Consider the following 27,802-nt stretch of genomic DNA (forward strand, 5'->3'; position numbering starts at 1 on the left):
GCACTTGTGTGGCAAAATCCATGGTCAGCTGTAATAAATGCTCCTTCTGCTTCAATTTACGAGAACATTTGCAGCTGTTGAAGAAACAGGCATCTCTGTGTCTTAGTCAAACAATACATAAAATATTCTAGAATAGATGGTGTGCAGAAACAGGTGACAGAGCTGTGTGTTAATAGATCAACTTGCAGAAGCAAGTGTGAGGAAATTGATTGCCTCATATAGTCAATGGATTGTGAAAGGGAAACTCATTTAATAGAAACCCTTGAGAGAGAAACATTAAAAATCATACCTGGCTTCAGTTTCTTGTCTACATGGAAGCTGTGTTCATGTCATTTAGAAAGATTATATGAACCAATTTTCAACAATTTTTCAGCAAGTGCAATACATACCAAAATTTCTTTAGAGGACTGTACTATCCTGCTTTGGTTTTACTCACTACAGACATGAGCCCACACCATATATTATTTAAATCTGTAAGTTGACACAATATGTAGGATTTGGAATTGGAGAGAATATGAATTATACCACAGACACCTTTCAGTGTGCTTCATAGTTGAATGTTTTAAATACAAAAATTAAGATGCACATTAAACTTAAAACCAGAAGGATTTGGTGGGTAGTTAGATAACTGAGCAAACCATCACACCTCTTTGTCCTGCTCTCAGCAGCAAGTTTAGTGAAGATCTCACTGGAAGATAGGGAAAACAAATGTGAACGGAGCTGCAGAATCAGGATGGTGGTTTTGAGTGACTGTTTTCTGATGAAACAGATTCGGGGAATTCACGTAGTGAAGCTGCTCTCTCAAATTTTAATTTGAACACAGTTTGACCAAGAGGTACAGATTCTATGTAAAATACAGAGTTTTGATGGAAGGAAGGAGCCCGAGACATCCAGAGCCTTTGCTGAAACTAACAGAAATGTACAACAATGAGAAAGGCCTCCTGCTGAGTCTTGAGTCAAACAGAAACCAGATAGAGGAAAAACTGAGCTTTACTACTTCTCTAGTTCTGGTGTTCAAAGAGTGACCTTTTTTTTAATCAGAAGTGAAATGTTACTCTAAAGGGAATATAATGCAGCCTTGATACTCCTTTTAAGAACACTGAAATCAGGATATGCCAATTTAGCAAAGTAAGCTTTCAAAATGGGCATGACGCTTTTTATTTTCAGCTGAGCACTTCAAAAGCCATCAAAATAGATGTTACCTTCTGTTCTGGAAACTGTCAGGAAGCTATAAATAAGCATAAAATAATACAGGAGCAGGAAAAAGTGTTGTGCCAGCAGTTAATGTTGTTGTTTCTAATTTTGTTGTTGTTTTTTTCTTCTTTTTTACAGTGTGTCCTATTCAGTGCATGTCTCTGAGGATTACCCAGGTACAGTGCAACATCCTTGCCCATGGCACATGTATACATGTTACTACAATTTGCTATATTAAATGAGAATATCTGAAAGAGTGTTGATGTCTTCCAGGTGCATCTTGGACTAATAATTTTCCATTAGTTGAGATTATCTTCACGGTCACTTCTCCTTTTCAGGCATCATTTATCAGCTGGGTCAGGGTGAGAATACAGGTTCACGAGTTTAGATAGACTGTAGCTTGGGGTGCTGGAGCCAACAAGGATAGGAGTGAGAAAGTGCCCAGCTTCTCTTTGGCATGGTAGACAAAGCTTGATCTTTCAGGAGCCTGAGGAGGCTGGCGCAGGGCCAGCAGAGCACTTGTGCTGGGGACCTTAATGAGGCTGCTGCTGCTCTCCAGGTTAAGCCTGCAGACTCCGTGCCTCTCGGGGTGAGATGGAGCCAAGCACTCGTGTGTGGCTCTTTGGCAGTGCTGGCTCGCAGAGGGGCTCCCAGCTGCTCAGACCAGCCTCCCCTCAGTACTTCGGGCTGGGTTGGCAAAGATGTTTGCATAACCACGTGGCCAGTCTTGACGTGGCGTGTTATTCATAGGAAACAGAAGCAGGTGAGAACAAAAGCAAGTTTTCAGGGAGCCTATTTCCCAATTTCCTTCACAAAGACACTGCACAGGTACTTGAGGCAGCACAGGCTATCAGAAGCAGAAGAGGAAGCGAGGATGACAGGTGCTGTGCAAATAAGGGTTTGTGGTAGTGCTGTTGGACTGCACCACATTGTGCACCTGTGATTATTTAACAGTGTAAGCACTGTGAATGATATGAAACCCTCTGCCCTTTTTTGATCTGTGTCTGTAGCTTTTCTGAAATGTTTCTCAAAGAAGTATTGTTTCTTTTAGAAGCTCTAAAGGAGTGTGACTTTGATCTTCTTTACTGATAAGCAGCAGATTCTGTATCGTCAAAACACCAGTGTTTGAAGCAGATAGAGAAAAAAAATCAACAGTGGTGCCAAAAAATGGATTCTGTGAAAGAATGCTAAAACCTCTATTAGATTTATTTTTTTAACCAGTAAAAACTGTGGAGGAGAAGCTATTAGTCTGTTCAACATTTAGAAATGGGAGAAACTGAGATTCATAAAATATACAGTCATACCAGTGATAAATGGATTTACAGATTACTGCATTGAGCTGACAATGAATAGAGGGAAAATTAGTTGAAAAAGATCTTCACCATGTGTTATTAACAGTTTCTTCCATTAAATATCACAAAATTTGACCTCTGTGAACTTCTAAGAAAATGGTAAGCTGAAGCACTGAACCAGCAGCAGTTACTTGCACAGCACATGGGAGCTCATTTCCTGGCCAACTCTTCTGTCTGATAGACCTCAAAATTTCCTTCTGAGTGTTATTTGCAGCATGTCCTGATAGCCTACAAGGCTGAGTGACTTCACCGTCCCTGAAACCTGATGAATATTCTGTGCCATCACGCCCTATATTTTAAAGACAGATAGCAATTGAACATTTCACACTGTGGTTAGCTTGGAGCAGAGAGTAAATCAGTACATGTTTACTGATTAAAATCCAGCCCTTCAGGGCTTTTGAAGAGCTGATTTCATCCACATCTCAAGCTTTTGCAGGATATATGTGTGCTTTATGATGAAGAGATGTTCACTGTGTTGGGAACCATAAGGAGTTTCTGCCATTTTGCAGCTTTGATCATAAAACACTCATTTTTACTCAGTGAGCCCAATTCTTTGTCGCCTGTTTTTTCCTAAATTTCTGACCAAATGTTATTGCTGACTGTGTCTTCCTTCTCTGACATGTGTCTTAAGGAAGGCTTCAGGGACATATCAGGGTGTGATGGTGTCAGGTCTGGGAAGCTCTGTGCAGATGTCCTCAGCTGGAAGGTGTTCTTCAAGCACTGCTGCAATTTTATAGAGTTCAGAGCAGCACGTGCTCTCAAATTAAATTTCTCACAGGATAAACCTTTATAGATTAAGGTTTAAGTCCATTAGTACATAGCTACAGCAAACTTTTAACCTGTGTAGATTAAGACTGTGTAATACAGACCGGATCAGATTTGGAAATCCAAGACAAGCCTGTCAGAGTTGATCATCAGATAAATTGCTAAAGTGTGCAATAAATACATGAAAATAGGAGAGATTAGGCCACAACACAAGTGATGTAAGTCAGCTAAAATGCTACCACCAAAAGTAAATTATGGATACTAAAAGAAGAGCTTTGGGTAATATACACACTCCCACAGCCTGCTTTGCTGTAAGTGCACAGCATCACCACTTCGGTACTGACAACAGTGTGTAGCTGTTGCTGAATTACTTATTGAAGCATCAAATACAAGCAGCTGAGTTTTAAATCATACCTATGGAAACTGTAAAGTGATGTGACAACTTTCAATAATGGAAGGTGTTTGAAGGTTTCATATTTAAGAGTGAAAGCTAAAAATGTGCTCACAAAGGCACACTGAGGGCTTAACAGTAATAGTGTTGAGACAGTAATGTCTGAAAGTTACATATCCATTGCTGGAGTTGTGAAAACATAATTGAAAAGTTTAGAGCCAGGTAATAACAGTTTCAGCAAAGTATTGCTGAAACAATTTTCTCGTAACATTGACACAATTGGAGAAAATAATCCTTCTTAGGAGCAGTTGTAGAATATTACGTCCATGAGTAGACTGAAGTCCCACTTATATGACTGTATCATGACTCCTGTGGGAACCAGAAGAGCAGCAAGCATTTTGCTAATGAATTTATGTTCAGAATGATTTTTGTTGGCTGACAGAAACTTGTAGAACTGCTGTAGTCTTTTATCCCAGTGATCTGTAGGTTATGCACCTTCTTAGACCTCAGTAGATTGCATCAGAGATGGAGACAACCAGTTTAGCAACTAGCAGTTTGCTGCATCCATCTGCTAGGTCCAGGCACTATGTCCTCCAGTGAAGAGGATAAATAGTCCTAGGTGTCAGGTGTCAAGTGTTAGAAACGGGTTGTTGAAGAAAACAAATCAAAGCCATTATCTTAATTTCAAGTCTCATCATACTGATGTAAGGAAAAAAAAACAAAACCAAAACCCGAATAGCTGCTGAATAGCAAAAGAAAAAAATAACTTGGCAGTGAAAGTCATATTATCCAGCTGCCAAGAAAGAATGACAATGGACATAAAAATATAATTAAAATCTATAAAACCTGTAGCTGATCTGTTCTTTTTCCATATAAGTATGTCTGTTTTGTACAGAACATACTCTGTTCCCAGTTTTCTGTGCTGCAGTAAGCTGTAGCACAAGGATTTCCTCTCTCCCTTCCATGTATGTGGTGTTAGGTCTATTTATAGCCAAATAATGGCCTCATTAGACTCTATAGCAGTAACTTACACTCCCAAAACTGGGAAACAGATGTGCTTGTGTTGTATGTGCAAGGTGGACACAGAAATGATGGTGACAAGGTGGAGAATGTAAACAGAGTCAAGGCAGAGCTTCTTGCAGAGGGAAAGCTGCAGCTGTGCTGTGGCTGTAGCTCACAGCCCCTCCTGCCAATACACAAAAGTGGGAGAAGGAATGAATGCTGACAGAAGGGACCTCCTTAGTTCACATGATGTAAAACATGTCCCCGTGTCCAGTGTGTAGCTGAGCAGCCACAGACTGATGCTTTGCTGTGCCCACAGGAGTGCAGGGCTTGGGCATCAGTGGTGTTGGCCTCCCGCAGCACTGGCTGCGCACAGTGTGTGTGTGTGTGGAGCCAGCCACAGATCCCTCAGATTGCCTCGCAGGACAGCACAGCAGTGGGAGTAGACAAAGGTGTGGGACAGTCAGACCTGGCAGACGTGTGTGAGCGTGGCAGAAAGGCTGTTTTGCAGGGGGCAGCCAGGAAAACCCATCTGTGTGTGTGGTGTAGCTGCTGCCCTGCCCAGCCTGGCACACCATGCAAGGAAGGGCCACAGCCCCATGCTCCCTCTTGGGAAAGGTGGCTAAGAACTGCTGGGATACAAAGGATGGTATCATTGTATTTTCCTCCCTGTTAATGTTAACACCTGCAGCATTTCACTGGGAGCACTCAAAAGCTTTGAGGCTGCAGCAGTATGCTTAAAATTGCATGTGATTTCATGCATGTTGCTGATATGGGACAAAGTGTTTAAAAGTGCCATATGTAAGTCCTTCTTTCAGTTGTCTTATTCGTCACTTCATCTGTGATCATCTTAATTGTCAGCCTTTCTGCTCTGGAGCAAAGTTTTCAATTCAGCCTGGACCATTAGAAAACAAAGTATCATTAATTTTGTTAGCAAGTTCAGCAACACATTCAAAATTAGCTCCTGCAGATAATATAGAAGAACCTGCTGCTTCTTGGTTTTTGTTAGGAAACATTAAGTTGCAAAGAGAAAAAATAAACCAAACCAAAAAAACCCCAACAGACACACTCCTCAGTCTAATCCCTACATTTTTAAAGAAAATTTGGTGAAATATTTATAATATTCATATATACCAATGTTTTGGCTAAGTGGGAGGGATTTCTTTTCTCCCTGAATCAGGTGGAAGAAAGGTTATCCACAGATTTGAAGACACTCAAATAACCTTTATGTGACTAGGCAAAATGAAGCACAGATATTTGGCATAATTGGCTGTTAACACCCAGCTCTCAGTGCAGCTTTCACTCTGCATATCAGATCTAACTTGAGTTGTGGTGTCAGACATAGCAAAAAATATAGAACAAGTGTTTGATTTGGGAAAGGTTGGCCACCCTAAGCCTTGTGGATTGGTTCAGAGCAGTGCTTGGTGTGACTCACAGATGCCATGACATCACACTCCATGGTTTTGCTTTATAAAGTTTGGGTCTGAATCTCCTGTATTATAATATTTTCCTTTTTGCTAACAATTTCAAGGGAAAATAGCCAGACACACCAGGAAGGTGGTAGTGCTCAGCTTCCCTAGGCATCTGGGGAGTGGTTCCTTGTGACAAAAATCTGGGATAGGAAACATTGGAAGGGGCTGACAAACAAAGCACAATGGAACTTCACCATGCAAAGTGTTTTTCTTTTGTAGATAACACTTATGTTTCCAGTTCTGATAACGATGAAGATGTGTTAGTTACAACAGAGCCAATTCCAGTAATTTTCCACCAAATTGCTACAGGTAATCCTGTCTCTGAAGAGTTTTATCAAATTCATAATTTTGGAGGAAAGCAAAGATGTTGTCTGCACTTAGAGGGAGATATGATGTTAAAGGGTTCAGCTGTACAATTTGCTATTTTCTCTGAGCTTATTCTAGTAAATTGTCCAACATTCCAGAATAGAATAAATTAAAATATTTCTTTTGGGGATCACTAGAATTGTGTGCAGAATGTATTTTTTGCTTTTAATGTCTTGCAGCCTGTGCTAGAGCAATTCCCCTTGAATACAGCTAGAGATGCTTAATACTTTCCAATTATGAGTTTTCATGATCACTTGCTTAAAACTTCAGTAAATCTTCACCACTGTGGATGAAACAGTCTGTAACTGCTGCTGCCTCTGGTGAATTATTTCAGGAAATGGTTCAGCTGTTTCACTAAATTCCGCTATAAAAAAATTATTTGTTTTTTCCCAATGATTTTGGGGGTCCTCTCATTATAAATTATTTCCTTATTTTCAAAAAGTACTTGATATATGAAAGGATTTGCTTGTCAGACATACGGACTCATTTATATTGTATTTAATAAAGATTTGTGCACACACTTCATGGAGACAGTTTAGATTCTAGCAGACAAATTCTCTGATTGTTTCAGGCTGCAGAATAAACTGCACAGAGCACTCTTAATTCTGGCAGGTCTTCAGATAGGAACACTTCACTTTGTAATTTTATTATTATTATTATTATTATTATTAGTCTTTAGGACTTCTTTTGCATAACAGAGAATTATTTTGAATTCCACTGGGGACCAGTATGATCTTCACTCTCTATCTCATTAATACAGATGTAAATCAAGAATAATCTTACTGAAGTTATTGCAGCAGCACACAAACACGATCTTGCTATTACCATCAGAAGTTTGTGACAAATTTTACTTGCAAATATTTCTTTACTTTGAAAAGAAATCAAGCCTGTAATTTACAGTAGAGTAAAAACCTATATTTTATATAGAAGATTTTGTTTTCCTGAGGGGTTTGATTTTTCATTCTTTTATAAATTATATTAAATTAATGAATGGCACTAAATTGTAAATCATAAATTGGGAAAAATGAATGTCCTAGATGGATCAGCTGTGTTTCAACTCACACTTTAAAAAAGTCTCCTGGGAAGCAGAGGCTTCCTAATTTTAGACTGTTGCGTTGCAAACTCTTTGATGCATTTCATATCTGTAATTTTTTGTTCCTTATTTGCTCTGCTACTGCAACTAAGAATTCCAAGTCTGCATATGCAAAACTATTTCACTTTTTTTTTCCACACATATGTTCCTTGTTTTCCTTTGTTTTTTCAAGAATTAAGAAAAACCAGTGATGTCAACTATTGCTTATCCATAAAGTCAAAATTACAGAGGGAGAATGGAGAGGTATGTATATTTCTTGTATGTGTCTTTTAACAGAAATTATTTTAAGGAACAAAAGAAAATAATAGAATATGAATGTTTACCATAGACTTCCTATCAAAATGTGCTTATTCAAGCTGTGCATGTTTACATGTTTTAAAAGGTTACCATATTTCTCTGGGTTTCGTAAATGGATTAACTAGTGATTCATGTAGTTGGGATAGAGGTTCTCCTCCTATCCTAGGAAATATATTTTTGGTGTTTCATTTTTTGTTTGGCAGTATTAGAGACTCTTTTGGCCCTAAATATACAGCTCTCCTGGAAAAGTGGATAGTGATTCCATTACCTTACTCTGGCACGTAAGACCTCATCTCGATTACTTCCTACTGACTGCTTCATCATATAGCCTCAAGCAATCCAGCTGCAGACTCTAGACCTCTGTAGGACTCTTCTCACCATGAGCAGGCTCTTGAGTGTTAGGGTTTTCTGGGCACGGTGGCATTTGCCCTGTGCCTCTTGCACAGCTCTCTGACCAGTCTCACTGAGACACTAAGGAAGCAGTGGCACGAAGGTGAAATCTCACTTGGGGCTTGACCGTGTCATGGCCTGACGTAGGCTCCTGCCTCAAGCAAGGGATTGAGTATTGTCAGGGCTTGAGGTGCTTGACCTAGAGTCTTCCTTTGGTAAGGGTGGGTGCTGAGTTTCTTACCTTGGAAATGGGAGGTAAGCGTGCCCAGTTGCTATGGGTATTGGTTTTTTTAGTGAATGAAATGTCATTTGATGTGAAAAGCTGCACTGAAAATACTTCGCTCCTACTGCCTCATCATTGTATTCAGTGCTCTGTGAACATAAGAAAAACAAGTGTGGGAAGAATTTACCCATTTCCTTAAAAGCCTGAAATATAGTTAGCTTCTGTGGGCCTGAGTTTGAGCTTCTGTTTGGTTTCTAGTTGAATGAGGTACTTAAATGTGAAATTACTGAGAAAAACCCCTTTATAAAAAATCTCTTAACATTGATGATTTATGTTGGTTAGACAGTTCAAGGCTAGGTTAGAATGTGGTTGGTTTGTCACTATTCTAATGTGAGAGTTCTGTGTAGAATTTTTGTTCAGCTGATTTCTGTTTTGAAACATACTTCCCTCTGAAGTAATTTTATTATAAAACAAAGAAGGCTAAGTTATTTTATTTATTTTCAGTGAAGTAGAAGCAGAAATTATTTTTTATGTCTTGACAGAAATTGCCATGAGGTTGGGTAAATACGCTGTATATGTTTACATCCAGTGAATAAAGGAGGAATTTAGAGGCAAGGGTAGAAAATTGGGGATTAGAGTGTCTGACCACAGAAATTGGTGATAACTGTTACTATCTACATACTGACATGGCTCTAGAATTTAAGGGTAACTTCTACTTTTTTGATTCATATTTCTGATTTCTATTCCACTATGGCATGTCTGTGTAGGACAAATAAGAAAAAAGGGGTTAAATATATTACGTTCAGGTTGAAGTGAAGAATGATGATTTCACTAGGTGTTCTTTAGGGTCTCCTACTCACCATAGGGCATAGAAATAACACATGAATTGTGGGAAACAAGAATTACTCTCTCAAGCAATTATATAATTTTAAGTAAAGGTTCTAGTGGTGGGAAACAGAATATAACATTTTATCTCCTGCTGAGTTGCAGTCTCTACCAGGATCAGTTCAGTTTACTTGGTATTTATTATTCACAAAGCAGCCTATTTGGAGCAAGTTATACTTACTAAGCATCAGAGTCTGTAATCCTTACTTTTTACTGTCTCAGAGAAGAGCTACTCAGAAAATTAAGTTTGAAACTTCCCTAAAACCAGGATGGAACTTCTGTTAAGAATGATAATTAAGCAGCAGAGTGTCAGGTTTTCGCAGAAGGACACATAAGATATTCCATGCTTGGACTTGGATTATTTCCTGAAACTATTAGGGTTTAATTATGAGAATAAAGTAAAAAAAATGTAATAGGTTGCTTACACACCTAAAGATCTATGTCTGGAACCAGTCTTGATGAGAAAGTTATGCTTTGTGTAGCAAAAACACAGAGTGAAGTATCCCCACAAAGTCTGCTGAATTATCCAGTTGTTTAAAATACCATGCTGTGTTTCTAACCACCCAAGTATTATTTCTCCAACATATATTCAAGGTGTTTTTATGTACCCTGTATTAGGTGCTTTTTTCATGTGATACTTCATCATTCTTAAAATGGGTCCTCTGGAAAAATTATACTAAAAGATCTCTTCAGAAAGGATGCTATGAGCTTATTCATAAAAGCATAATTCCTGTAGTTACATTTAGATCTATACATGCAAGGTCAACATATTGCTTTTATCATTGTTAACCTTCCTTTTCCATTAAGGAGTCACGGCACAGCAGCACAGTTGAAGAAGACTCTGAAGGAGATAATGACTCTGAGGAATTTTATTATGGAGGACAGGTAATGCAGGAAATTTTTTGCACAAGTTCCAAGAAAGTAATATTTGAGAGTTCTTATATTCATTCCATTACAAATGTATAATATTTAATTTCTTTTTTTTTTTTTTCAGTGTTGAATAGAGTGTCATGTGTATATATGTGCATAGCATTTTATGGCATAAATATTGAATGTATTCAAGGTTGTAATTACAACATTTTAAAAATAAGATCACTTTGCTTACTTTTGCAAAGCTATGAGAATGGAAAAAGCAAATACCCTTCAGAAAGCTTGAAAATAGAAGCTACTTCTTACTTCCAGGAAACAGATAACTGATTCTGTAAAGCCTACCCCATTATTAATACAAATGGGAAGTCAGGCTGGATCCAGATCTGTTTTCTTCTGGAGAATTGCTATTTTTTAAAGTAAAGAGCACTGCATTTTTGTGGTGAAAATCGTTATTACAAAACAATTTTGGTCTAGGCAATAGTCCATTCTTTTTCTGAGCTCTAGAGTAAAATTCACCTTGAAAAATGCTGCATATTTTAGAGGATTGCACTGCTCTGTGTCTTTCCTTCTTGTTCCCTCAGCAGAATTAATTCTTACATTCTCTTGTGTATTGGGAAATAAAATCTTTTCATGCCTTTTTCTTTTGCAGCGTGCTTTGCGCTGCTAGTCTCTTTATTCAGATTTCTCTTATTTTTTCACCTCAATGTTGCCCCAAGGAATCATTCCTCGCTTGTGTTTATTAGAACTGTTTATTTCTATGAACATTTTAGTGAGTTACGGTCGCTGTTTATGAAGGCTGTCCCTTACCTCAGCCTTGAGGCTGAAGCCATCCGTGCCCTGGGTGCAGAGCCAAGGCTGCAGGAGCATGCCAGCAGTGCCAGCAGGGTGGGTCGGTGCAGAGAGCGTGGGATGCTGATGAGCAGGACATGGCTGAGCCTCTTCTCTCGCAGAGCCAACGGTGCGGTGGGGTTAGCACACAAAATTCAGGTTGAGGTGCTACACAGTAAAAAAACCCAACAAAACCAACAAAACCCAACAAACAAACAAACAATCCCATGCCCCTAAAAAGCTATTAAAAGTTATATTGAAGCCGGAACTGAAATAATTTATTTTCATGGTTTGACATAGCCAGCATGGGGAATTGACTCATGTTCACTTTAGAAATGACTGCAGGAATTGCCTCCCTTCAGCTGCTGACTCCTACGGCCCCATGCTGGGGAGTGCTGGGGAGGACCATACACATAATTCACTGCAAAGAGAGATGTTTTATTTTAATCTCCCTGAGAGGAAAAAGCTTCTGATCTTGTCCTGTAGTGATGGGTTGTGTGTACCCGCTTCATTTTTCAACTCTGAAGGAAGGGCAGTAACCTCAAGGTGAAGGAAAAGGCAGAAAACAGCTGGGAGTGCTTATTTCTTGAACCAGGACTGATAAGTTTCCTAAAGGATGCCTGGCAGTGCCCAAATGAATTAATAAATATTAGCACTGCCTGTGAGATACGAATACAGATAGCAGTACAGCATTTTGCAAGGCATAAAAGACCTGTGTAATAGACAAGACTGGTTAGAATTTAAGTGCCTTATATTAAAATGGAAACTGGATTATATTGTATTGTCTTTGCAATGAGGTAATACATTTAATTGAATGGTAAAATAAACCCCAGGTCTGCAATAAAAATAAAATATCAGTTGATTTTTACTGTTTTGAATATAAAATATCAATAAACAAAATATGATGAGCAAGAAAAGAAAAAAGAAGGCATCACAGAAAATGTATTTAAAAAGAGGGAAAAAGGACATGTCTGATTTACAATTTCATGGTCAAAAAAACTAAAAGGCTAACAAAGACATTTAGAGTTAAAAAATAGTACTGAGGACTCAGAAAATAAATAGGAAATCAGGTAATGAGTGAAGGCCCTTGAAAGACAAAAAAGAACTATCCTTTTTCAAGCAGAGTGTTTGTAGGAGTTGTTAAGTGAGCACCAGCTGTATGGGGAGACAAAAGATTTGACCACGTACATGGGGAAAAAAACAAGGCAGGCCCCTTCCTTTGAGACAAGTATCTGCTGTGCCCACAGAGAGAGGGTGCAGAAATACTGACTTCAACAAATAGAGGGAAGAGATGCCAGTGTAATTGTGTGCAATCAGTTGGGAAGGATGGAGGTCAGGATAATTCTTAGCATTGCTAAGTGGCTGCGGCTGGAAAGGCAGGAGCTGCTGCTGCTGATCAAACAAGGCCCATGGAAGACAGGAAGGGGCATTTGATGGGCAGTGTAAAGAAGATGCAACCTTTTCCAACAAAATTAAATGTTTGTATCCACTTCCTAGGCACCTGCTTGTAATCCTCCCTAAGGATTTAATGGATAAATACTTTAAAGTAGCTAAGTGGTTCAATAGTCTAAGACCTATTGATTTTCAATGGGATTTAGGTTTGTAAATCGCTTAATCTCCTTCTAAAAAGCAGCCTTTTGTAAAATAATCTGAATAAGGTCTCAGATTAAAAACAGAGACTTTCTGAACATAGACCTTTCAGTCACAGCAAAGTTATCAGATTTTTTAGCTTTTATATTCACTTTTTCTGCAACCCTGCTAATTCTTGCTTTGAATCATGATCTTCTACATTTGCAAATAAGACCAGGAGATGAAAACAGAAATACTACTGCCTTTGGCTCTCTCTTTGCATGTCTCTTGTGCTTCAGCTACAAGACATACTTGAAAATGCGGAAATACAAAACCCTGACAGCCTCCTCTGTGTACATCAATATGTCTGTGGCACTAATTCAGGGCTGGGAAGTACCATACTGTGGTCTTAAAATTTGCCAGAGCACTGCTTTATTTCCTTTTTGAGTTCATAGCCTCTTACCATGAGAAAATAGGTTAGAAAAAACATTATTTTGAGCAGTGTGACATTCTGCATAATCTTCCTTTTGTATTTTACTATTATTGAAACTTAAGACTGATTTAAAAATCTGGTTTAGGACCAACAAATGTGGCAAGTGCACCACAGCTACGATTTGTGAAATGATTGCTGCGCTTTCTTTGGAAGCAGGACAGCAATTATTTACGCATCTTTAAAGAATTCTTCTTTGAGTAATAAGCATGGAAAAAGGATTGGTTTCCCCCTACCTAAAGTGAAAAAAATTACAATAACAATTTTCTTCCTGTGCTCTTCTACTTGGAAAATTGTTCTGACATGCCTGCCAAAACAAAGGAAGAATACTTTTTTTTTAATCTTCTGGTCATGAATATCATTGGTATCTCTGAAAAATACATGTTCATGCCATGCTGATGAATTTTGTGCCTTATACTTAAGGAATTCCAGGTCTGAGTCTAATCAAATTACTCTGCTGATTTTCAAATGTGAAAAGGTGATAATCTGATTATTATTTTAGTACTACTGACATTTAAGTAAATTGAAAAGCACATCTCTTAAGTATCAGAGCTGAAAGTGTCATAGAACTGGTTTCCTATAGATTTGGGTGTACAAATGGAGTAAATCATACTGCATTTGAATGTTGCTCTGCAATAACAAGAATTCTGTGTAGGATTCCTGTATAAGGTTATATATATATTTATATATGTGTGGGTCTAAAGGGATAAATTGCATTCTGCTGCTTTGCTCTCTGAATTTGTCAAAGCTACAGACCAAATCCTGCGCTCATTTCTGAATCTGTTCAAATCTAAGGAGTTCATTGACTTCTGTGGAATTGCTGTCATTCCAGTTGTTCTAAAGTCATAGATTTAAGTTCACACAATCAGGATTATTTTGCTTGAGAGGAAGGTAATAATAGACAGATGATTAATAATTGTTACATGCCCAAAGAGGTATTTTGGACCTTGTAGAAGGTAGGAGAATATTAATTATTTTGACTTCTTACAGTCCAACCAAACCATTTCACAAGTTTTGCTTTTTGCTGTAAGCACAAACATAAACATAACTTTTTAAATTTTTCATGTAGAGTTTGAAAAAAAAAAGGGGGGGGGTTGTTGTCTAGATATATAGCCTTTATACCTTCTCTGGTGTAACACTTAACATGGGAAAGTGTCCTTTTAATTTTTTTTTTTCATCTGATGCTATGGCAATGGTGGGCAGAATGTAGCCAGTGAGTAAGCTAAAAATGTAATTTAGATGCTGAGGTGCTGGGTATAGAGAATAGCTTCATGCTTTGCTTGTGCCCAAGCCATTCTGTGTCTAGTGTATATGAGAGTGTGACAGCAAACAAGAGCGAGCAAACCTCTGTGCCATAGTGGTTGGACTAGGATGACAAGACTGGGCGATCTTGTTCTTATCCTACTTAACATTTTTAAAATACACAAGTATCCCAGAACAAAATAGGACAGATGGATGAGTCCTTTGCAGTTTCTCTTCCCACAAACAGGAAAAGAACCCTCAAAATACTTCAAGGCAGAGGTGCCTGCTTTGAAAATCTTACTGCTTTAGCAGATGAGGTGGCCTCAGGGCTCCAACTTGTCCCTTCTGAGTGTGGCATTAAAGACTCTTAATACAACGTATTTTACAGAGAGTAAATAGTCTAAATCAGGTGCCAGAAATGAAATACAGAACTCCCAAGACATTTTCTTTCCCCAACAGGTTAGCTATGATGGAGAACTTCATAAGCACCCACAGCTGGAGGCTGATTTAACAGCAGTGAGAGAGATCTACGGACCTAATGCAGTATCTCTCAGGTATGGCACAGGCCTTTCTGTATTGTGGAACCTTGAATGTTTTGGACTTTGAATTCTATATGGACCTTCCCTGGCTGTCAAAGCACAAGTCTTTTCTGGTGGTCTCTGTATGTTGTGTGACAAAAGGAGGGAGCACTGCAAACCAGCATCAGTGCTGGGTTTTTGGGGGTTCTTTTGTTGTTCAGCATGGTTACAAGTAGTTGTGCTGAGAACAGCCCTGTTCTAAAACATCATTGTTGTGTTTTGTTGTAAATTACTATTTGACATTTCTCTAAACCCTTGTTAAACTCTTTTTCTATCATATTCTATATTTTGCCCTGGAGGTGAACAAGAGGAATGATAAGAGATTTAATAAATACTTTCCCTAGGGAACAACTGAAGGAATTGGATTTGTCTAGTCTAGGAGAAAAAGAGAGAAGACACAATAACAGTTTTTCTTCTTCAAAAAAGCTGTTTGTAGGTAGAATGAGTGATACTCTGTATTGTCATCATGAGAGAGACAGTAAGAAGCTAGAGTTTGACCAGAGATTAGGGAAGGTTTCAGATTGTGCGGATCTAAAGTACCCTACACAGAAAAGAAATAGAACCTTTGTCAGATATGAATTGCTAAGAGTATTTACACACTAATTCTGTTGGGCATATGTGAATGCGCATGATTCTGCCATAGTGCATGTCACATATATATTTTGATAAGCCTCATGTTTTTTATGACTTCATTTTCCATCAATGTAATCTTAATAATTCCATAAAAATACCAGGTAGGTAAGATGTAACAGACCTGTCCTGTATTGCAAGGAAAATATTGAAGTTGTCGCACAAACCAAGTAAGAAGAAGAGAGAGCATACCTACAGCTATGGTGTACTATACATTTTCAAATTAAATGGAAATTTATTACACTTCAAGAACCTGGGTAATTGAAATCTGAATAGCTGTGTATAGGTTTAGGAAATGAATAAATGTTTATTTGCTAAACTGATAACTATGAAATTCCTTCAAGCTCCTAAGATGGAAACATTATGTATAACCTTTTGAAAACTAAAATGCGTATCATTTGTTAAATCAGCTGTTTCACTGGAAACACTGTGATCCCCTTGAACTCACTCTAGTAGAAACTGGCACCTGTGGCTGCTTTTGCCATGTGTAAAAACTTCAATGCTTTATCCACTCTATTACAGCTGAAAATATTTACAAATTCTTGGAAATACACCCCACAGCTTTAAGTGTTCATTTTCATCCTTCTTGTGCAGCTCTGCTTCTCTAAGAGGAGAGCATTTGTCTGACAATTTCCACTGAGAGTGGATATTTCCTAGACTGTTGACCCTCCTTTCACTAATCTCTTGCTGTCGCAGAGTCAGTTTTACATGTAAAAGTGAAGTTTCTGTACCTGCATACTTTTCACCACTGCCTTTAGAAAGTTGGCCACAAAAGCCCTGAGAAAGTAATCCATCCAGCTGATCTCTTTACATTGCTTATTCATTTATGGGAAGAGGACATCTGGAAGATTCAAAATCAAGATGTGTTGATGAAACTATTGTAGACAGCAGATCATAAGATGCAGGTTTTGGAATAAAACATGATTTCCTCCTCACGTCAACTTTGGAAATTAAAACTAGAGTTAGCATCATGTGTCTAAAATCCATCTTCTTAGGATACTAGTGGGGTGGAGGCAAAAGGATTTCAAGTGAATATGGAAATGTCACAGTTAAAACTAGTTTTTATCGTATTCATTCTTCACTAACCTTTCTATTCCATTCGTTTAACCATTCCTCAGTTTAATTTATAAAATTATTCTTATTTACAGCCTTTTGAATCCAAGTTTTGTGAATAACACCAGCCTGCGTTCATAAAAAATTACTTAAGATACCATAACAGTGTTTGGATCTTCTGGAAAGTGAACAAAACAAAAACCAGATGCCGCTGTCGTGTAGGGTAGTGGCTAAGCCATTCAGTGGGTGGAGGGCTTCCCTGCTTCAAAGCCAGGTTTTCAGTGAGCTGTAGGAGATCAGTGAGTGCCTGTGCGGCACCTGCTCTAGTGTGGGTGAGGTGACACTGGAGAGCACTAAAGGTGTCTGGGAAGTCTCCTGTAATACAGACAGCCCTGTCCTGCTGTTCACCTGCCATGTGTGTGGGCCAACCTGATCTAGAGAGTGAGCTTGGGTTTTCCCTGACCAGAGAAAAGCATTGGGTTGCTGAATTTTGGTGGAAGGGGCTTCATCAAACTGTGCAAGACCTCAAGCGTTTTCCAGTGCGAACTCAGCCCTACTACAGCTGAGAGGTCACTTGGTAGGAAACAGTTACATTTTACTGTTTCAAAACTGCCTTATTGACTGATTCATGCAGTACTGCTGCTCTGCACTTAGTCAAGTTTAATAGAAAAGCATGGAAGTCACTGTGAAAAGCACAGAAATGGAGTTTTAAAGTGAAAAGCATCCTACTGGCTGGAAGCTAATCTGCAAAAATTTGAGAGATAGTACTTTTACAACATTGTCCACTTAGGTAATGTAAACAAAAAGGAAAACAAAATTTTGTTTAGGTGTGTGAATAACTATTTTCTAGCTCTGTTTTTCAGAAGTCTTCAAGTACACTGAGGGAGGGCAATCAGGGTGAGTCAGAAAATAAGAGACAGAACACTCGCAGTTTAAATGTGAGATTTCAGCTGGCAATGAAATACCTGTTAAATCTGAATCTTGCAATACTACACATAACAGATAAAAAAGGTAACTATTGCCTTGAGTGAATTACAGGCCAGTCTTTATTTTTGACAACCAAATGCTTGAATGCTTGAATGAAGCAATTCCCATGTATATCATGCCATGTCTTCACTGGTTTATCAGAAGCCTGTTATTACATTACTGGCTGTTAACCTGAAATACTTTTGAAAATTAACAAGGATTTTCTTGTGTCATAAATGGGATTAGCATTTGACTGTTAATTTTTCTTTGTTCATCTGTGCAATAAGTGAGACAGAAATACATAGTAGCAATGGAGAGATATTTTTTGTGAAATAGTGGAAAAGCAAGCCTGTTTAAGCAAGATCCTCTGAAAAAAGCTTTTAAGTGCAGCAGATGGTTACCCACTGGGAATATTGATCCAATCTATGTAAATGTGTATTTTATAACTATTCTGATTTTTCAGATATGATAATCCTTTGTAAAATCTTCCATGTTAGAAGTACTCCTGGATTGAGGAGTATTTTAAAGAGCTCTAATGTAATGTAATTATTTCCTTTCAGGGAATATGGAGCCATTGATGATGTAGATATTGATCTACATATTGATGTTAGCTTTCTTGATGTAAGTAATCTAATCACAGAATTACATAATGAACATTAATAACCATTTAATTTTGCTACACATCAGACTGTCTAGACAGCCACTGATACTTTCCCTTTTCTTTGGAGACTTGATCTTGACAAGTGGGTGTCACATTACTGATTGATACTTGGTAGAAAGGTTTTCTTCCCTTTTACAACCACACTGTTAAAATGCTGTGTTAGGCTTTTATTTGCCACATGTATATTTCCTTTCAGACATTTTTTGTGAATGGGAAATGTTTTAATAAATATAAACGAAACACCTTTATTTTTCTGTTAACCTAGATATGAGTCAGGTGAAAACTGACTTCACTCAGGTGAAGAATTCTTACAGTCCTGAAGGGAAGAGGACTCTGCCAGGAGTGCTCCTGTACAGTGATTAGAGAGAGGCTTGACTGGCAAAGGGACAGTAGTGCTGTTTCTTGGCTGGCAGCATGGCTTCTCTAGCTGTTGTGCTGTCATTCAGCTTCACACTTTCTCACCTCATCTATGCAGCAACTTCCTGGCCTCTATATAAAGAACAAAAATGAGAACTTTTAAGGTCATCATTAACTTCTGTGCAGATATGTCTTATTTTCAGGTCCACACATCACATAAGATAGTTACTGAGCCTTACTAAATTTTTAAGAAAATCTGATCATAGCTTGAATTATTTTGACCCATTTTCAGGAGCACAAGTTTCCTTAACCCTTAGTTATGGGACTAACTTCTATCCTGGTTTTTTTGCTCGTTTGCTTCTCAGCTTTGAGGCAGTTCCTGTTGGTAGATGGGAATGTCTCTGCCTGTACATGCAGTGTTGTGTTTAAACCTCTGCTTGGTTTAAATGAGCTCACTCAAGAACTGGAATTAGTCTGACACTGCTCTTTGGGGAGCACTGATGTGCCATAATTTGTCCTGAGTCAAATGTGTTATGTTGGAGTGGATACTAAACAGCTGGGTAAATGAATGGGTGGTGTTCATAGCAACCCTAAAGCAGACTGACAAAAAGCAGTAGTTCCTCACGATGGCTAATAATATCTGTTGTTTTCTTTTTGTCTCACACTAGGAGGAGATTGCTGTGGCTTGGGATGTAATTCGCACAGAGCCTATAATTGTGCGACTGCACTGCTCTCTTACACAGTACCTAAATGGTCCAGGTTGGTCAGTTTTGTATTCTTCTTGTGCCTTGTGTGGTGTCCAGTCTGGGCCATGGGGTAGACACTTATTCACTACCAAATCTTTGACCCTGCATGTGCTCAGTTCTACTGCTGAGAGAAGTCCTATTGATTTGAAATGAGGCTTACATGTATTTGCATGGCTGGGGCCTTCCTAGTGACACAGGCATCTAATTTAAAGTTTCATAGGATGATTTTTGCAACTCGTTTTCCTGATATCCTTTGAGATGCAACTGCTTCCCCAAGGAAGGAGGGTTGAGCAGTAAAGATTGAGAGTTTCTAATATGTGATTTCCTCATTTTTGAAATCAAACTTCATCTGCACAGATGAAATGTGACTGGTAATGAAGACATACATAACAGACCTGTGCAGCACATTAACATGCCCTTCTTCATGCAGCTTTAAAGAGTCAGGCCACTGTAATTGCCCTTTCAGCTTCTGGTTTCTACATGTGTATGTGAATTCTGGCAATCTTCAGATTTGAAAAAAATTTAAGTGAGTAAAGTTTCCTCATTAGAGAAAAAATGGTCAAGCTCATGAAGAATCAACTGATTATGAAGATTTAGAAACATTCATATATGAGAGTCAACTTCAGATATATTTTTACAGTGCAAGTCAGACTCAGTTTGGATAATATCTTGCCCAGCCTTGGAGACTTGCAGTACAGGCTGTCAGTTCATGCTTTTATCTGTGGGAGAATTCTGCCTCTGGAAAATTAATAGATATTTCCAGTCCTGTTTTGCAAAATCTGTCCCAATGAGCTAGTTCTATAGGATATATTGTCCAATGATTCTAACTGTAAGCTATATTCTCTTCATTCAAATAAGTATTTCATTATACCAATCTTTTTCTTCCCCTTGACTTTGGTCTTTTTGTCTGTGGTTTATTACTTCAATTGTTTTTGTTAATATCCATATCTTAAAGTATGCATTTGTGATAGCAGGAAGCAATGTTAGTATTCAGAACATTCCTGTCGAAATGTAATTTAAAAAATAAAGAAGTGCAGCAAATAGGAGAAGGTGAAGTGTGTAGAACAGTGTGCAGTGAGAAATGAGAAGTAACAAGAATATATATTCTGCATCACTGACAAGGTTAAGGTGGCAAACATAGTTGCCAGTGCTGCAGCTGCCTGCTTGTGGGAGTGCCGGAGTTCTGAGAAAGGCGGGAGCAGGGCCACAGGCAAGAATTTTGCTGATGTTGGTTTTATGAGCTCAGCTGCTGTTGCAGCCATGTCTCGTTATTCACTAGCAAAGCACAGTGAGATCCCCCATCTTTTGTGTTAATGATGTGAATTGCTCTTCTGTTTTCTTGAGAATACAGAGCCAGAACTTTATGCTGTGTCTTTTTCTGCTATGCTACATTCTATTGATTGAGAAACAGGAACACAGTGCATTGCAAAGCACGGTGGGGGATATGAGCACCACCCTGTAGCCATGTAATGTACTGATTTTAGGTAGTTCTTCTAGTTAATAGCTTGTCTCAGTAGTGTCTGCGTGGGCAGTTTGTCCCTCATGCCTTAGAAACCTGTCTTAGAGAGGATGAATCAGCCAGTGGAGGTATTGGCATGTCTCGTCTGAATGTAGAGTCTAGACAAAAATTTTCATCTAGATGTCAGAATTTAAGATTGCTGATTGTAGGTATGATGATATTTAAAGTATTCCCCATCCCATCTGCCCCCTGCAGTGTCTGAAATTTGACAATCCAAAGATATTGCTATACTTAATGAAATCATTCATCCCTTTTGAAAAAAAATCAGTTTGTATTTAAAAGATGAGTTTATGTTTGATGTTATTTCAATAATAACATTAGAGGAAACTACTGACCTTTGAACTAAGTAAAATTGCATGGCAAACTTAGATATATTGTATTTTATTATCAAATTTAATCTATTGAAGCAAAATTAAAGTACAAACGTGAATATTCTGAATAAAATTCAGCTGAGTGGTCAGAATAACATCAAAATACTGATTTTTCATTTCTAATAAAATTTGAATAAACCCCAGATTTTTTGGTTTAATTTCATTTTGATAATACTTTGGTCCATTATCATCTTATGCAATACAAAGTATGCAGTCTGTTTGTGCTTATAATATGCTTTGGTTGTCCTGCCTTGAAGCCCTGGGGCTTTCTCAACAAGTACTGGCTTCCATCTGCCACTTCTATCTAGCAAATGTTACTGAAGGATTTTAGTAATGCCACTAGCTAATTTCCATCCTTTACCCTGTACATTTGCAATTTCTATCATGAATATGGATGTGCCAGTGTTAGGACAGGCCTTGAGGAAATTTCAGGGTAATCCTTAGCCACCGGAATTCACATATCAGGTACTTAGATGGTGGCACTTAGAAACAAAATCCAGGTACAAATGAATTCAGTTTCAATCTGGACTTTCTTTGTAGCCACAGGAACTCTAGTGTGTATAGGCTACTTACTTGGGAAAAAAGTTTAAAATATTAGGTGAGATGAACTGCCAGTCCAGATACATTTAATCTGATGATGCTTGCTACTTGCATAATGTATATGTAAAAAAAGATATGTTTTTGTAAATAAAATGGGTGGGAATAGATACATTTGGGAGAATTCCATGTGTAAAATTGTAAATTATATTGGCTGAGGTTTCAAAAACAACCATTCCTTTCTTAATATGCTAAAATGACGTGTCCAGTCTTGCCATTGCTTCGATTTAATTGTCTGTAGTCAACCTCCACAGAGAAGAGGGTCCTTAAATGAGACTTACTTGGTCACAAGTAAGTCATTACTGCTGTAAGTTCATGTATCAACAAAATATCCTTTTTCCCTAGTGCCAACTGTGGATGTATTTCAGATCTCTACTAAGGAAAGATTTGGGCTGGGACATCAGCTGAAAAAGTAAGTCTCAAAAAGTACAAACCCGTGTTTATAGGCAAATATTGCAGTCTTTTAGTTTCTGGACTATTCCGGTCAAGTAGAATAAAATTCATGTTGTCAGGTTTGTTGTTGGATCAAAGTATCTTGAAGTTGTTTATCTTGAAATAAAAGTCAATATTTGCCATTTTAAGTTCGGCTTTGATAGCTGTTGATGAGAATTTGATCTGTGTTACTTGCCAGGGTTTTCTGTCACTTTGGTGCCTTTTAGGAAGTAAGCTATAAATGTTATAGAGACCATATCTGGGAATGTTCAATTTCATGTTTCTGCTTAGAAGCCTCTGAAATAGGAGTCTTTTTGAGCTTCATGCATACCCTGAGGGGGCTATGCTTTCATGGTTGTCTCCAGAATATACCACAGAAATTAGGCCATCCATGTTTTGAGGACAAGATGGAAGGATTGTAAAAAAACCCGGCAGTTTCATGTGGTCATAGTACAACTCTTTTTAATACAATTTTGCTGAGTCATCTCTTTGCATATGCTTTTATATATGTAATAAATTTTTAAATATATAGGCTTTAGTATCTCACCATTACAACATTAAGAATCCCCTGAGGGAAAAAAAGAATCCTGTTTAGTGTTTTAAGAAATTCAGTGCAACATTTTCATAATCTTGTAAATGAAGCAAGTTATTAAAGTCTCTATAGTACATGACTTCGAAGAAAAAAAACCATAAATGCTCCCCCAAAATGAATAGTCTCTTAAAATGTTTTGCTATTTATCCTGTCTGTGATTTTTGCACCAGCTAATTACTAAAGGTTCCCATATGACATTTTCAAGAGCACAGCTGCACAGTTCACAAGTGAGCAGGAGTAAAAATACCAGTGAGCCCAGTAGTCCCTCGTGGCTGTGGCAATATGATATTTCTTTTTCACACCAAATTCAGCTTTTATTTTTATCACTATTAAGACCCCGACTGCCAGATTAGTTAGAGAACAAGGTTCTGCTTAGCCATGCAGATGCAATAGCCTGTGGTCTTGTGAGAGATAGATCCCAGTACTGGATTTAATGCCCTTGACTCAGTTTGTCTCTAGCTCTCCATGACAGGTATAGTCTGCATAAATTTTGCAGTTGCAGTGATTCTTTACACAGACTGTATTCTCATTAGGAGTCCCATATTAAATTAGTTCTATGTGGAAAAAAAAAGGCTTTTTGAGGAGGTGGGGAATCCAATCACTAATCACATACATGACAGAAAACTTCAGCTGTAGAGTGAGAACACTGCATTGTCACCTGCATGGTGACCACTGAGACCATAGTTTTAAAATTAGTATTTCCCACTGGGATAAGAAAACCTTTTTTTCTATCTTAATTTGCAGAATCATGCAGACATTTGTTACACAACAGTGGAAGAACAGTAAAGAAAAATCTAACTGTACGCACAATAAGAAGGTGTCTGACAAAAAGGTGAAATCCCCTCTGCACATCTTTTCTACATTGCGCAGGTAATAGCAAGAAAAAATAGCTATTATCACCATAAACTGTTCAAAATCCACAGCAGACTTCACAAGGTGAAATCTTGACTTTTCTCCACACAGAAGTTCTCTATTTATATCTTACCTCATGGGTTTCCTGTCCTTGCATTGCATGACATCAGGAGTGAACTAGGTACTGTTGCAGCTTCTAAGATTATTAGAAGCCAGAGCATTTCAGTGCCCTACTGTCTGAAATAGCCATGTTACAGCTAGAACTGGAAATAATTAATTTTATTTTAAATTGTGTTTGTATTTTTATTTTGTCTTTACTTCAATAGCAAGAATAAAAATACGAGAAATACATATGTATAGCATGTGTTATGTATATTTTTAAAAACTGTGTTTTTCAAGCTCTTCTTTATACAGCAGTTTATATATTTAGTTTTTTAAAACTGGAATGATAATAATTGAAAGAATGATTTTTAAAGATGCTGAGCACCCTCCCCTCTCCAGTATTTGACTACATTAATGTTTTCCACTTCTGAAATGCAGGCACAGAATTTCAAAGAGAAAAGGCATTAGAAAGCGTAAGAAACAGTTTATGAATAGTTTGAATGAATTTGAATTTAATACGATTTCTGCCAGTTGCTCATACTCGTAAGTATATGTAGAATCAGGCTCTGATTTTACCTCTTTCAGGGTTGTGACTATTTACTCTAGTGTGTTTTCCTGATTATGGAGGGTTAAGGATCACCTCTTTGATTAAGGATCACCCCTTTGATTCAGTTATTGAATTTGAATTGAACGCTGCTTTGAATATTCCTTCTTTTTGATGAATTTTACCATTCTAAAGTCACAGTATGAAAAAGAGATAGAATACAGCAGTTGCTCAGATTGAAAAAGGAGGGAATGCCAAAAATGACAAAAGATTGTCTATTCAAAGGTAGAGGAGGAAAGACAGTGTTTTAAGTAGAAGTCTTACCCATTCCCTACCACACAACACACGGGCTATGGCTTGGGGCTTGTTTTTATTCAGAATGGGCACACAAAACGAGCCCATTCTTTTTCCTCTTGGTTTGGGAGCTTAAGTCCAGAGATGGCTCGGCCCAAGTATAGGGACCCTCTCTGTCCCCGGGGCACCAGTCCTGCCTCCCATCTGCAGGAGGGTGATAGTGAGCCTGCTGCTTACAGTGAATCAGCAGCCTCCACGTGCTTCCTCCACTGTCAACACTTGCTAACAGGGTGGGGAAACCTGCCAGCCTCTCCCCCAAAAAAACCCCACCAAAAAAACCCAAAGAAACCCAAAAAAAACCTAACCAACCAAAAAAAAAAAAAACAACCAACCAACCAAAAAAAAAAAAAAAAAAAAAAGAGCTACCCAACAAAAGAAACAAAGAAACCAAAGAAAAGCAAAACAAAACAAACAACAACAACAAAAACCCAAAACAAACAAAAAACTTCCAAAGACTGTTGTTTCTTATAAAACATAGGAAAGTGATTCAGCATACCTGTTACATGTTCTTTGCAAGGAGAGGCAAATATGAACCTTACAGAAATGTGACGTTTGTGTGAATGTTGTTTCATAAAAACCTTTTGTTCTTTACTTCCTGCATTCATAATTTAGGTGTCTCACTTTCTCATTTCTGGTGGTACATAATTAGAATTTATCTATAAGAAAGATGGGTAAATTTGTCTTTCACAAAGTGCCCAGGTTATTATGGTGGTTTTAAAATAATATCCTTTTCATCTGAATTAAATTTAATGTCTCCAAGTTTCATTGCTCATTGTATCTTCCATTTGATCTGAACATAGATTTCCTTGTGCTGTTTCCAGAATACAAGAACTTTAATGGGATCATGCTGTGATCATTACATAGAAAAGATAGATTTTGATAAGGAAAATATGTTATAAGAGGTGGATTTCATTTAGAAGATCATTTCCTGGATAATTTATTTGTTTTGAGACATAGAAGACCTTACAAAAAGCTGTAAGGTCACAGCTCTAACTTCTACTTAAGTAGTTGATTGTCTTTTTGATTGATGAGCTCATGTGTAAATAGGAGTAAATTGCTTGTTTTGATATTGGAAGATGTTTTATATACATTTGTTTACTAAAACTTTGGGTTGCATTTATCACTAGTGAAAAACATAAACACAGGTGACACTTAGAAGTCTTTACATCTCTGTGATCTTTCTTGATTTGCCCAGGATTTTGATTATTCTCCAACTTTTCCATGTTCTTTATTCTAAGGTCGCCAAGTTATCCTCCACCTGGCTGTGGTAAGAATAAATCAAAACTGAAGTCAGAACAGGATGGCATCTCCAAGACTCACAAACTACTAAGAAGGACTTGCTCTAGCACAGTGAAGGCGGAGGATGTGTGTGCCGCAAAATCTCACAGAACCTTTGGCCGCTCGTTGTCGAGTGACCCGAGGGCTGAGCAGACAATGGCTCTTAGATCGCACAAACTGCTGAGTCGTGCTTGCTCTGCAGCTGTCAAGCAGGAGGAGTGCATCGCTTTAAAGCCCCATAAGGTGTTAAATAGGTCGTGCTCTGGGGATCCTCGATGTGAGCACAACAGCACCTTGAAGCCCCACAAACTTTTAAGCAGATCCTACTCCAGTAACCTTAGAATGGAAGAATTGGATGGATTGAAGAATCACAAGTTGCTCAGCAAGACTTACTCCAATGCCCCTAAATCATCCAAAATGGAGCCTTTCAAGGAGTCCACCATGGCAGAGAGCAGGAGGCTCTCTCTTACCTCAGGGCTTATTGGTATCTTAACACCATCCTCATCATCACCTTCACAAGCTGCTGTGCGTAATAATTTTTTTGTATTCTGCTCATTTTCCTCCCATTATTTTCCAAATGTGCTATTACGCTTTTTGTGCAAAGGCATTAATACTTAGGATATATGATAGTGACTATATTAGATATACTAGAAGATAAGAGCAATGAAGTCAGCTTTTTAAGGAGGATTCAAACAGCTGTGCATACACATATATTTAAATTATAAAAGCAGAATTTGCTGGGGTCAGGACAGAGATTTTGTGTCGTGTTGAAATGCAGCTCAACTCACAGCTGCTGGACATGGGAAAAATTCAGTCACCCACTTCTTCCCTGCATAATTCCTGCAGGACGAAGGGAGAGTGTGCACTTCTGTGCTGCAAAATTAGGTTGGTTGCAGAGGACTTTTCCCTGCTTGCTTCATGGGGGAAACAACTGTGGTTTGGGTGCCATATCACCTCTAGTCTTTGCATCTGCCATCATCATCATCATCATCATCATCATCGTCACCATCATTCTGGAATGAGCTCAGTCATGGTTCCACTCACCTCTTGCACATTTGTGATTTGTGAAGGGTTGAACTTAAACCTTCAAATGTGCTGGGCAACATCAGAGGCTGCACAAAGAACAGGGCCTGTGCTGCCCTCTTAGTTTCCTCAGAGGCATGATCAGTTGGGAAAACAGAGGGCAGCATATACTCTTGCATTTAAGAAAGAGCTTTCAAAGTCAATTCTTCTGCCTATACGTCTTTAAAGATGGCTTTTTACTTTAGAAGGAAGAGTGGATTTATTTGCAGTCTTTGAAGGCAACAGCCTGGTTTTTGTTTTTAATGTGGGTAGAAGTGTTTAGAAAATTGTTCTCTCTACTCCCTTTGCCTGGTGGTACCTTGGAAGCTGATTTTTCCTTCAGATGGCATACATATGTTTAAAATAGTGCATTCTGAATAATGAAATTACATTGAGTGCGCTATGTTTCATGGTAATTTAGTTTAGTGAGCTTTAAGCTATACTCTTCAGATCTAAAGACAGGGATACACTATCATAACATCATTTATATGTATGCTGTGTGGTTGATTTATGTGATGTGCACAGCAAAATTAATTTAAGATGAGCCATCAGACTTTATTTTTGTTGCAATTTAGAGATGCACTTTTTTTCTGATTCAGCAGAGGATGTATTACCATAGCAAGACTTTTCTCTCCTGAGACTAATAGAAAAAGTCCCTTTGGTTTTTTAAGATAATGAA

General features: G+C 38.1%; 1 protein-coding gene across 2 annotated transcripts in view; it reads left to right on the top strand.

Moving 5' to 3' along the window:
• The window catches only part of PARP8 (poly(ADP-ribose) polymerase family member 8), a 111,116-nt gene that overhangs the window by 49,633 nt on the left and 33,681 nt on the right, over positions 1–27,802 (top strand). Inside the window, exons 3-13 of one of the 2 annotated variants that reach the window (XM_064405792.1) lie at positions 1,333–1,370; positions 6,396–6,485; positions 7,808–7,878; positions 10,238–10,315; positions 14,889–14,983; positions 18,217–18,277; positions 19,343–19,433; positions 22,253–22,319; positions 23,676–23,801; positions 24,324–24,428; positions 26,022–26,586. In XM_064405792.1, coding sequence (XP_064261862.1) covers positions 1,333–1,370; positions 6,396–6,485; positions 7,808–7,878; positions 10,238–10,315; positions 14,889–14,983; positions 18,217–18,277; positions 19,343–19,433; positions 22,253–22,319; positions 23,676–23,801; positions 24,324–24,428; positions 26,022–26,586 — 1,387 coding nt within the window. The remainder of the gene's footprint in view (positions 1–1,332; positions 1,371–6,395; positions 6,486–7,807; positions 7,879–10,237; positions 10,316–14,888; positions 14,984–18,216; positions 18,278–19,342; positions 19,434–22,252; positions 22,320–23,675; positions 23,802–24,323; positions 24,429–26,021; positions 26,587–27,802) is intronic. The other variant, XM_064405793.1, reaches the window with a different exon arrangement.

Source organism: Passer domesticus, chromosome Z (genome assembly GCF_036417665.1).
Source record: "Passer domesticus isolate bPasDom1 chromosome Z, bPasDom1.hap1, whole genome shotgun sequence".
Taxonomy (NCBI): Eukaryota; Metazoa; Chordata; class Aves; order Passeriformes; family Passeridae; genus Passer; species Passer domesticus.